This window comes from Lathyrus oleraceus, chromosome 3, assembly GCF_024323335.1.
Source record: "Lathyrus oleraceus cultivar Zhongwan6 chromosome 3, CAAS_Psat_ZW6_1.0, whole genome shotgun sequence".
Classification (NCBI taxonomy): Eukaryota; Viridiplantae; Streptophyta; class Magnoliopsida; order Fabales; family Fabaceae; genus Lathyrus; species Lathyrus oleraceus.
The window spans coordinates 318,002,268-318,015,568 of NC_066581.1; the positions used below are offsets into that span (position 1 = coordinate 318,002,268).

At 40.1% G+C, this 13,301-nt stretch overlaps 1 protein-coding gene across 1 annotated transcript in view; it reads left to right on the forward strand.

The window, feature by feature from the left end:
- The window catches only part of LOC127129208 (F-box/kelch-repeat protein At3g23880-like), a 41,493-nt gene that overhangs the window by 9,535 nt on the left and 18,657 nt on the right, over positions 1 to 13,301 (forward strand). The window contains exon 2 of the mRNA XM_051058477.1: positions 12,579 to 12,605. Coding sequence (XP_050914434.1) covers positions 12,579 to 12,605 — 27 coding nt within the window. The remainder of the gene's footprint in view (positions 1 to 12,578; positions 12,606 to 13,301) is intronic.

Below are 13,301 nucleotides of genomic sequence, written 5' to 3' on the forward strand. Positions count from 1 at the left end.
AAAGGAGGGCTTGAAAAAGCAAAACAACTTACAGGATGGACATTCGAATCCACAACGGGAAAACGAATCTTACTCAAATGGGGACACAAACCCAAAGAGTGCATGAGATATAATATCCATTACCGGCAGACCGTGGATAAGAATACTCGCATGAGATATATTATCTATTACCGTCAGAACGTAGATAATAAACTCGCATGGTAAGAAACACCAGAGATACCGGTTACTGGGTATATAATAGGTGATCTACCGAAACGTGAATTGGATTTCACTTCCAAAACACTCATCATCCAAAACACAAACTGGTTAAAGGATGGATATTCGATTCTACAAAGAATACGAATCTTGCTCAGTCGGGGAAAATCAACAAAGGATTCCAACTAAAGAGCGCATGAGAAATATTATTCATTACCGGCAGACCGTGAATAATACACTCGAAAGGAAAAGACACCAGAGATACCGGTTACTGGGTATATAATAGGTGACTATCCAGAAAGAGAGACAATCGATACCAAGCATACGGGTAAACGAAAGACAACTCAAAGGGATAAATTGCAAGCATCCGGCAATTATCCAACAACAAGAAATATTCGACTCCACAAAGGGAAATAACGAATCTTACTCGACTGGGGAAACGCAAAAGGCTTCGACTGAAGAGTGCATGAGATATATTATTCATTACCGGCAGACCGTGAATAATATACTCGCATGGAAGATTATCCGCAACCGGTTACTGGGTTAACAAAGGATAAATCAACCGAACAAAAAGGCATCGGGATACCAAACTAGGTATATAATGATAACCAATCAAAGAAGCAACAGACATTACCAACAAAGGGGTAAATGAAAGGCGAACTGCTGAGGATAAATTGCAAGCATCCGGCAATTATCGACAGAAGACTAGCTGGGGATACATTGATAAACAAACAATGATCCGGGGAACAAATCACTAGCATACGGTGAAAAGACCCACTGGGGATAAAATTGCTAGCATACGGCAATTATCCACAAAAGACTTACTAGGGATATAAGTGCTGATCTGAGCAACTTATACAAGCAAAGGAAAATCAACATCAAGTATTGAATGAAGATAACCACAAAATCAGGGTTTACATCTACCGAATACGGGATAGAAGACCAAAAACTCCGCGTGGGGATAGAATAAATCACAAATCCGCACGGGAAACCAAAATAGGGTTTATAACAAACCACAAACTGCTGAAGAGCAGGAAAATAGGATTTTACAACTACCGGGTATGAGGTAGAAAACCAAAAACTCTGGCTGGAGAATAAAAGGTGTATAACCACAAATTCTGTTAAGAAAGCCAGGAAAAGATAGGACTTACAACTACCGGTTACTGGGTAGAGGCCCAAAAACACATTCCGCTGGGGAACAACCCACTGGGAAGTACAAGATATCTGACAAATAGCCAATTCGGGAACGATCCGAAAAGACAGACTGAATCAAGACACGTCCTAATGAGGATATAACTCAAATAGGAACATCCATCCCAATATATGTGTTGGGAGGAAACGGAAGAAACCGTCATCCACGAGGATATATCTCAGTGGGGAACTGCAGAAGGAAAGACAACATTTTCTGCTTATGGGCTGACTCTTATATGGAGAGATTTTATAACACCCGACATCTGCTTGGGGAGATCTGTAAAGAGATCTATATCACCATAGCAGGAGACACGACAAACAAAAGATACATGGCAAGAAATGCAACATGAATATCTGAATGTTTATGAATATGCATGAATATGCTGATTGATGTTTGATGAATGCTGACAAAATAGACAATTCTAACACAAACAGGTCTGGGAACCAAACGTCCGGTATTATACTTCCAGGGGAAAAACCAGCTGGAGAGCCAATCTGTGGAGATCCATATGCTGTAAAGCAAAGATCTGCAAGTACTGCTGAAGAAGCAGAGAATCAAAGATATCAGGAGACGACCCAATTAGGGCACAGAAAGTCACAACGGGCAAAACGGCCACCAAGACGAATCTGTAGGGGAACAAGAGAAATCCCAAAGTATCTGCAGGGGATCCCAGTGTCAACTGAGAAACAAAAGTGCATAAGCACGAACTGCTGTAGAAGCAAATTCACACAACTCCGCTGGGGGAACAGCCCACTGAGGGAGATTGATATCATCCAAATAGAATCTGACTGCATAAGCAATTCTACTGGGGAAAACTGTCGGCTACTCTCTTGGGACCAAACCACTGAGGGAGGACAGATCGAACAAGTAGATTCTGCAACAAACTATTCCACTTGGGGAGAATATACAGCAAACTGATCACAACAAGTAGATCCTGCGATATAAGCCACTCTACTGGGGATCACAAACAGTCAGGAAATAAATCCGTTCACTGGAAGCTAGAGCCATCATCCAATCATACTGGGAATTGAAGGCGTATTCAACAGGCGAAACTGCCACAACAAACACTCTGCAGACTAAGCTGAGGAAAGGATGGTTGCAATACTGGGATGTCAACCCAAACAACCACTGAGTAAGAAAATAAATCCTGCTCTGCTGGAGAGAAAAAACTCTGATGGAGAGATAGCAACAGTTCCACAGACGACTTCGCCGGGGAGAAGGTAAAGTACTGGGTATCAAACCACTGACCTACCGGGTCTTCAAAAAGAAAACAAATGTGCTGAGGAAACAGACAAATCCTGCTGGCACACTGCATAGGGAAAAGTGGTAACAACTCCACTTGCAACTCTGGTGGGGATATTAATAACAGCTCTACTCGCGACTCCGAGGGGAGTATCAATCAATGGCTATACTCATGACTGTGCTGAGGAGATAAATAAAGTCTGGGGATACAACCCACTGGAGAAAGTGACGGGGCACTAGGATGACAAACCATCAACCGCCGAAACTTCACAAGAAAATACCCATGCTAGGGGAACTGCTGCTGGAGAAACGGAGTCTTCAACAACAAACCACTTGCCACTGTACTGGGGAACAACCCCAACAACAACTCTGTCTGAGGAACAACCCCAACAAAGATCTGAAGAAAGAAGATACCACCAAACCAGGAATATGAACCAATGTCTTACCTGTTGGGAATCATGCCACCCCCGGGAGAGCACTGAGATATTCTTGAGTATCTTTTCAATCTTATAAATGTTCACTTTGTTTAAAACAACAATTTTGAAAAGTTTGATTTGTTTAAAACAATGACATTTTATCAATTTAAAACATGCAAAACATTTGTTGAGTTGAAACAAATAAGAATGCAAGAAATTGGATAAAAACTCAAATTGATTTGTTAGAATGGTAGTCTGCAAATGGCAAGACTCCATAGATCTGTACAAATTCGAAATCAGTGATATATATTGGAAGAGGGCTACATTGAACATAATGATCCTTTCTCTACCAATTTGAATCTCGATGTATCCGAAGCTTCAGTTGACGACGAATCGAGAATCTTCTGACGAAATGACGGCTGATGAACCAGAAAGTCTTGTCAGGATGCAGTTACTTGCCAAATCCCTAATTTTTGCCTAGATTGCCCCAGAGTGAGGTACTCAATCTAGCGGGATGCAAATATATCTTCTTTTTTTCAAGTCTCTAATTTTTGCCTGGATTACCCTTGCGGGTTCTCCACCGAGACGCTCATTTTTGCCTAAGCCGCCCTTTCGGGTTTTCAACTTAGCGAGCAATTCTGTTTTTTCATTGTTTTTTTTTTTCATTTGCATATACTTTTTTTCTTAGGCAAAGTATCTCTTAACTGCATCTGCATTCACAGGACGAGTGAAATCCTCCCCATCCATTGTTGTAAGCATCAAAGCACCGCCTGAAAAGGCTCTCTTAACAACATATGGACCCTCGTAGTTTGGAGTCCACTTGCCCCTGGAATCGGGCGCGAAAGACAAAACTTTCTTGAGCACGAGGTCGCCTTCTCGGAACACACGAGGCTTGACCTTCTTGTCGAATGCTTTCTTCATTCTCTGCTGATACAACTGACCATGGCACATGGCAGTCAAACGCTTCTCTTCAATCAAATTCAGTTGGTCATAACGACTCTGAATCCATTCAGCGTCTGTCAACTTGGCTTCCATCAAGACTCGCATTGATGGGATCTCCACCTCTACTGGGAGAACGGCTTCCATGCCATAAACAAGAGAGAAAGGGGTTGCCCCTGTTGAAGTGCGTACAGACGTACGGTATCCATGCAAAGCAAATGGCAGCATCTCATGCCAATCTTTGTACGTGACAGTCATCTTCTGGATAATTCTCTTGATATTCTTGTTAGCAGCTTCAACAGCCCCATTCATCTTAGGTCTGTAAGGAGAGGAATTATGGTGTGCAATCTTGAATTCAGCGCACAACTCATCCATCATCTTATTATTCAGATTGGATCCATTATCAGTAATGATCCTCTCTGTAAGAACAAAAATAGTTCTACAATAGATTACATGATTTTGATGATAACAAAGGATGAAACCAAAAGTGGTACCCTAACGAAAAGTTTCTAAGTGTGCAGGGTTCTAAAGAAAGAAGAAATAAATCTGATGATGTCATCAGATGCAAAACAAGATCAGATGCAAAATCTCAAGTATCAGAAGCACCTAAAGAGGAATCTCATTCAAGAAGCTCTAAACTCTGGACAAAACTGCAAGTATCAGAAGCATCTGAACATGAAGTAAAGTCTAGAAGCTCTGACTCTGAACAAATGTCTTCTGCAAACTCTGAAGTTATCAGCGCCATCTGAACATTCAAGAAATAACATCAGAAGCCAATTTCTCCAGATACACAAAGACTCTAATCAGAATTGTTAATCATGATGAAGTAACGTTTAAGCCAAGTTAAAGTTCTGCAAATGGATTTCCTCAATTAGAAAGAGACGTTAATCTCCACTTCCAAGAGAAAAGATACTAATTGTGGTAAGTAGTCACTTCTAAGTGAAAAAGTCTACTGCAGAAGCTATTAATGGAATGGCGTAACTACATCTCAATATCCAACAGATTCAACGCTACTTCAACTCTACTTCAACTCCTATAAATAGAGAAGAAATCTCATTCAGTATACACGAAGAAATCACTAGCCAAAACTATACTGAAATCATATCACGCTCAAGAAAAACATCTTTGTTCTTCAAAGATTTTCACTAAGCTTTTGCTTATCAAGTGAAAAATTTGTTCTTAAGTTTGTAATATTTGCTTTCTTAGAAGCACTCTAGATTACACATCTTGTATCTATTTTTATTTGATTTCCTCAAGTGACTCTTTGTAGTCTGTAGACTTGAGAGGACTAAGAGATTTTCTTTTCTCTTAGGGGTTGTTTGTAATCTTTCAAGATTAGTGGATTAAGTCCTTGTTGAAGGCGAAATCACCTTGGCCGGGTGGACTGGAGTAGCTTTGTGTTATAAGCGAACCAGTATAAAATCATTGTGTGATTTCATTTTGCAAAAGCGCTTATTTTTCAAACAATTCAAACCCCCCCTTTCTTGTTTTTCTCACCTTCAATTGGTATCAGAGCTCCGGCTCTGTTATTGATTTTTCAAATCAAACACTTAACCGTGTAGAGAGATCCAGTGCGAGAAAAACAAATGGCCCACTCAAATGAGAAAGATTCTTACAATGCCAAGCCTCCTGTTTTTGATGGAGAAAAGTTTGATTACTGGAAAGATAGAATCGAAAGTTTCTTTCTGGGTTATGATGCTGACCTCTGGGACATTGTCACAGATGGATACAAACCTCCAACCTTAAATGGAGCTGAAGTTCCCAGAAGCAAAATGTCAGAAGATCAGAAACGTGAGTTCAAAAATCATCACAAGGCCAGAACAATACTTCTAAATGCTATATCATACAACGAATACGAAAAGATCACCAACAGAGAGACGGCTAAAGATATACTTGACTCTCTGAAGATGACCCATGAAGGAAACTCCCAAGTCAAGGAGACGAAGGCTCTGGCGTTGATCCAGAAGTATGAAGCCTTCAAGATGGAAGATGACGAAGCTATAGAAGCTATGTTTTCCAGATTCCAAACTCTTATTGCAGGTCTTAAAGTGCTAGACAAGGGATATACGACTGCAGATCATGTTAAGAAGATTGTCAGAAGTCTGCCAAAGAAATGGAGACCAATGGTTACTGCTCTGAAGCTATCAAAGGATCTGAACAACATCAGCCTTGAAGAACTTGTTAGCTCTCTCAGAAGTCATGAGATAGAACTAGAGGAGGATGAGCCTCAGAAAAGGAACAAGTCAGTGGCGCTGAAGTCCAGACCTGAAAGACGGAAGTCAGACAGAACCAAAGCTCTCCAGGCAGAAACTGCAGATACTGACGACTCTGAACCTGAAGACTCTGATGATGAAGAAGAACTGTCCTTACTAACCAGAAGAGTTAAGCAACTCTGGAAAAGAAGGAACAACAACAACTTCAGAAGATCAAGACCCAGAGGGGATAGATCATAGTCAACTTCAAAAGGTAAACCTAATAAAGATATTACCTGTTTTGAATGTAAAGAAACAGGTCATTATAGAAATGAATGCCCCAAGCTGAAGAAAGATAACTCTAAGAAAGAAAGCTTCAAGAAAAATGCCTTCAGAACAAAGAAGGGATTAATGGCGACCTGGGACGATAGTGAATCAGGATCATCAGAATCTGACTCTGATGAACAAGCCAACGTAGCATTTATGGCTACCACATCCAGCAGCTCAGATGAAGAATCTGAAGAGGTATTTTCTGAACTTTCTAGATCTGACTTAGAATCATGTTTATCAGAAACTCTTACCTCTCTTCAGAAATTAAAACAAAAAGTTAAAAGCATTAAAGGCCTTCTTAAAGCAAAATCTGAAGAATGTAGTGAACTTGAGACAACAATTCTAGCACATGAAGATACAATCAAATCTTTAACGTTAGAAAGAGATGGAGCTAAAACAAAAAGCTTAGAATTAGAAGAAGTGTTGTCTCAAGCACCACAAACTTCAAATGAAATTATTTATAAGTATGAAGAAGCCTTTCAACAATTTCTGAAGAATGGGATAAATAGGAGTATTATGGCATCCATGATTTATGGAGTAGGTCAGAATAATAAAAAGGGAATTGGGTATGATTCTGATTCTGATAAAACTTCTACCAGTAACCAAATTAAATCGCCTTTTTCATACCACTATACACACACACAAGAACACAAATTTAAAAATGCTAGAAGACCCAAAGTTGTAAGAAACTCTGGGAAAACTAATCTGAAAGGACCCAAGAGATTCTGGGTACCGAAAGATAAGATTATCTATGTTGCAGATATCCTATGCAGCAAAGTTCAGACACCAGTCATGGTACCTGGACTCTGGATGCTCGCGACATATGACGGGAAGAAAGTCTATGTTCCAAAGCCTGGAACTTAAAGACGCTGGCTTTGTAGGCTTCGGAGGAGATCAGAAAGGAAGGATCAGAGGCTCCGGAACTATTGGTAATGGTACTCTTCCCTCTATATCTGATGTTCTTTATGTAGAAGGATTAATGCATAACTTGTTATCCATAAGTCAATTAAGTGATAACGGTTATGATGTAATCTTTAATCAAAAAACGTGTAAAGCCATTAATCAGAACGATGGCTCTGTCCTTTTCACAGGCAAGAGGAAAAACAACATTTATAAAATAAATCTTTCTGATTTAAAAGATCAAAATGTTAAATGTTTAATGTCAGTTCACGAAGAGCAATGGGTATGGCATAGACGCTTAGGCCACATTAGCATGAGAAAGCTTTCTCAGCTAACTAAACTTGAGTTAGTCAGAGGCTTACCTAAACTGAAGTTTTCTTCAGATGCTCTGTGTGAAGCTTGTCAGAAAGGAAAGTTTTCAAAAACATCTTTTAAAAAAAAAAAATGTTATTTCTACCTCCAAGCCTCTGGAGCTTCTTCACATTGACTTATTTGGTCCTGTGAAAACAGCATCAGTCAATGGAAAGAAGTATGGACTAGTAATCGTTGATGATTACAGCCGCTGGACATGGGTAAAATTCCTAAAGCACAAGAGTGAGTCTCACTCTGTATTCACCAGTTTCTGTTCTAAAGTGCAAAAAGAATTTGACTCCAAAATTATTAGAGTCAGAAGTGATCATGGTGGAGAATTTGAAAATAAAGATTTTGAAGAACTATTTGATTCAAATGGAATATCCCATGATTTCTCCTGCCCTAGAACTCCACAACAAAATGGAGTTGTAGAGAGGAAGAATAGGACACTCCAAGAAATGGCCAGAACCATGATCAATGAAACAAATGTAGCAAAGCACTTTTGGGCAGAAGCTGTAAATACAGCGTGTTACATTCAGAATAGAATCTCTATTAGACCTATTCTGGATAAGACTCCCTATGAACTGTGTAAGGGAAGAAAACCCAACATTTCATATTTTCATCCTTTTGGATGCATTTGCTTTATATTAAATACTAAAGAACATCTGAACAAGTTTGATTCCAAAGCACAGAAAGGTATTATGTTAGGATACTCAGAACGCTCTAAAGGCTACAGAGTATACAACACAGAAACCAAAATTGTGGAGGAATCAATTCATGTTAGATTTGATGATAAGCTTGACCCTGAAAAGTCAAAGCTAGTTGAAAAGTTTGCAGATTTAGAGATCACTCTGGTAGAATCTGAGAAAACTCCAGAAGCAACTGTCACTCCAGACTCTGAAGAAATTAAATCTCCAGAAATTCCAAGGAAAGTCAAGAGTCGTAGCAACGTATCTGAAGAGTTGATTTTGGGAAACAAAGATGAACCTGTTAGAACCAGATCTACCTTCAGAACTTCTGAAGATATTCCTCTGGGACTAGTGTCTCTGATTGAGCCTACGTCCTGTGATGAAGCTCTTCAAGATAATGATTGGGTGGCAGCTATGCAAGAAGAGTTAGATCAATTCTCCAAGAATGATGTCTGGGATCTCGTTCCTAAACCCAAAGGCACTCATGTCATTGGAACCAGATGGGTTTTCAGAAACAAACTGAACGAGAAAGGAGAAGTTGTCAGAAACAAAGCACGACTGGTAGCTCAAGGTTATAGTCAACAAGAAGGTATTGATTATAATGAAACTTTTGCTCCAGTCGCAAGGTTAGAGTCTATTCGTCTTCTTGTATCATTTGCTATTAATCACTCTATAAAATTATACCAAATGGATGTCAAGAGTGCATTTCTAAATGGTTATATTTCAGAAGAAGTGTATGTTAATCAACCTCCTGGTTTTGAAAACTCAAATTTTCCAGAACATGTTTTCAAACTTAAGAAATCCTTATATGGACTTAAACAAGCTCCCAGAGCTTGGTATGAACGCTTAAGTAATTTTCTTCTAGAACAAAATTTTATCAGAGGGAAAGTTGATTCTACACTCTTCTGTAAAAATCATAAAAATGATCTCATGATATGCCAAATTTATGTTGATGACATTATTTTTGGTTCTGCTAATATCTCTGTTTGCCAAGAATTTTCTAAGTTAATGCAGGCAGAATTTGAAATGAGTCTAATGCAAGAACTAAAGTTCTTTCTGGGAATTCAAATTAATCAAACTCCAGAAGTCACGTACATTCATCAAAGCAAGTACATTAAAGACGTTCTGAAGAAGTTTGATATGTCTGAATGCAACTCTGCAAAGACTCCTATGCACCCAACTTGCATTCTGGAGAAGGAAGAGGTAAGCAACAAGGTTTGTCAGAAGCTCTATAGAGGTATGATAGGCTCTCTTCTCTATCTGACTGCTACTCGTCCTGATATTCTCTTTAGCGTTTGTCTTTGTGCCAGATTCCAATCAGATCCTAGAGAATCTCATTTAACAGCTGTTAAGAGAATTCTTAAGTATCTGAAAGGAACTCCTAACCTGGGCCTGATGTATGAGAAAACATCAGAGTATAGGCTTTCTGGTTATTGTGATGCAGATTATGCAGGAGATAGAATAGAACGAAAAAGTACATCTGGAAATTGCCAGCTTCTGGGAAACAACTTAATCTCCTGGGCTAGCAAAAGACAGTCAACAATTGCTCTATCAACTGCAGAAGCAGAATACATCTCAGCATCACTGTGCACAACTCAGATGCTCTGGATGAAACATCAGCTAGAAGATCTACAAATATTTGAGAGTAACATTCCTATCCTTTGTGATAATACTGCTGCTATTTGTTTGAGTAAGAATCCCATTTTGCATTCCAGAGCCAAACACATAGAAATAAAACATCATTTTATTAGAGACTATGTTCAGAAAGGGATAGTAACGCTGAAGTTCATTGATACAGAACATCAATGGGCAGATATCTTTACTAAGCCTCTAACTGAAGATAGATTTCGTTTCATCTTAGAAAATCTGAACATTAAAAATTGTCCTGAGTAAAATTTGGCTCTGAACATGTAAAATGAGACTCTGATAAAAACAAATATACTTCTGTCTCTGACTCTGATACTTCTACCAAGTTAAGAAGATATCTGAGTTAGAAATCTTCAGAAATCCTTTGGTATTCCTGAAGATCAGAAACATCAACACGTGGGGAACATGCGTCTAACCCTAGAACTTCTAGACAGCTGTCAATAGAAATCAAAGGTCAGAACGCTTGAAATCTCCTTGAGCAGTGTGCTTACTGTTGGGATTAGACATTCATTAATGAGCTGTAATCATTTTTCCCCAAACGTGCTATTTTGGTTTTTGTGCTAACGCTGGTATGTGTGTCGTTTTGCATGTGTTTTTACCCTTAGTATATAAACACTTTTCTCACATTTCACACACTCATCACTCTCACTCACTCTTAAACCCTAAACCCTCTCTCGAAGTTTTCTCTGCAACCTTCTCAGTTCTTCATTTTCTTCTTCAATCTTCGTCATGAATCCTCAAGAACAAGCAGTGTTTAACTTCTCCCAACAAATGGAAGCTGCTTCTAACCCCCAAACCTCAAACACTCAAACACCCATGGTTGTAGATGTTACCACAACCCCAGTTTACAAAGAACCTCACATTTTGGAACGTGAACAACACATTCATCTTTCTACTCCCTTTGAAGGTTTGGATGTACTGTGTGAATCGCTGGTGGACTTTGAGAATTTGAAAAGAAATGGCGTTGATTTAACTGAAGATCTTCGCAAGCAAGGTTGGGAAACCTACTTCAACAGATTGTATGGTCCAATCTATCCTCTTCTGGTGAAGGAATTCTGGAGATGTGCAGATGCTGATGATGAGTTCATCGTTTCTTTTGTTCTGGGTGTGAAGATCATTATCACAGAAGCGTCTATTGCTTCTTTGCTGAATATGGAGAAAGCTGGAGGTAAAAGGATTTACAACATTCCTCCAAGGTCCAAGCGCATCACAGAAGTCATTAACCCTACTATCTTCAAAGCAAACGTTGAAGGAAACCCATCTAAGAACAAGGAGCTTCATCAGAACCTCCGAGTTTGGTTGAAGATTATTCTGGGAACAATCCATCATCGTCCAGCCTCCAACTCTTCAGATTATATAAATGTTGATCAGAAGTGCATCCTCTACTGTATTCAGAAGGGTATTCCAATCAACCTCCCTGTTCTTCTCTTCAGATATCTGAGGGATTCAGTCAGAGAAACAAGGAACAATATGAAGCCCAGATCCTACATTCCTCTGGGAAGATTGCTTTCTGACATCTTCATTGAGCATGGGCTGGTAGATGCTCTGGAGAAGACCAGATGTATGGATGATCTGGCAATAGACGTTGGAAAGCCTCTGAATGCCAGAAATCTGAGGAGTATGGGAATCATCAAGGACATCAGAGTCAAGCCCACTATGAATGTGACCTGGGAAGCTCTGAAAGATCAGAGGAAGATGCCTCATGGCCTTGAAAGGTTCTTCAAGAACGAACCCAGAGATGCCATTGCTATCTACCTTCAGGATCGTCTGGATGAAGGCATTGATATCTCTGATTTTCGCCTAGAAGACTGTCTGGATTCTGTAGAAGATCTGGTCAGATACAAAAGAGGCCTTTCTGAGAAGAAGATAGCTGAGGAAGCAAGGAAGGCAAAGAAAGCCAGAATTGGAGAAACCTCTGGCACCAAAGCTTCAGCACCTCTGAATGTCTCCTCTGGTAAGTCCATTCCTCCTGTCTCTTCTGAATCTGTAATGGCTTCCTCTAACCCTCTCTCCTCTCAACCAATTTTTACAACCTCAGAAATACCACCTTCTACCATTAGAACCTCTCAACCTCCACCTGTTCTAAAAATTGCCCGTACTTTTACAACAACCTCTGACCCTAATCAACTATACCACCACAGCTCCTCCTCATCCTCTGAATATGAGTCACCACCTTACCTTTCACCTTCTTCTGACCAAGAGTTCTCTGATCATGAGTCCTCTGATCAAGAACACTCTGACCCAAACTCCCCAACAATAGCTGAAATTTATGCTAAAAATTTCGCCCCACAAACTCAAACACAAACTGAAGTAACCTCTCCCCTCCGAACTTCTATTCCACAACAAACAACCACCATCACCTCTGAAAATCAAACTTCCCTTCCACCACAAACAACCACCACACCCTCTGAAACTCAACCATCTGTAATTCGCCCATCTGAACCTTATATCACTCCACCATTAATTCCCGCTGTACCTAGCCCAGACTCTGACCCATTAGATGTAAACCCACTCTATGCTTCATCCCCCAGTCTTCAACCAGACCCAGATTCTGAACTTCAACCAGAAGCAGAATCTGAACCCCAGCCAGAACCAGAAACTGAACCTCAACCTCTAAATCTCAGCCCTCAAAACTCTCCACCTCATTCACCTGAACCTGAACCTAAAATTATCACACCTACCCTTGAGGAGGCCATTATACAGGTTGCAGAATCCTCAGTCCAGAAGATCAAGTCTCTGGCTAAAAATTCTGAAGTCAGTGATGATCCTAAATCTGTTAGGACACACTGGAACAGAGTTATTAGTTGGATGACCTCTGAGTCTTATAGGCTGAAGAGTATCTCTGAACAAGTCAGAAATGGCTACATCAGAGACTCTGAGGAAAGACTCCAGGAAAGACTGGCTAGAGAAGCTGAGGCCAGAAGGTTAGAGGAAGAGAGACTGGCTAGAGAAGCTGAGGCCAAGAGATTAGAAGAAGAAAGATTGGCTAAGGAAGCAGAAGAAGAAGCTAAGAGATTGGAAGAAGAACGCCTGGCAAAGGAAGCAGAACTTCTGAGAATTCAGGAAGCTGAAGCCAAGGCTAAGGCAGATGCAGAAGCCCAAGCTGCTGCTGAAGCTGAAACTCAGCAGGCTCTGATTCAGGGGGAGTCTTCCTCTGCGATCCCTCTGATTCTTAACACTCTGAAGGAGATCAAGCAAGATCAGAAAG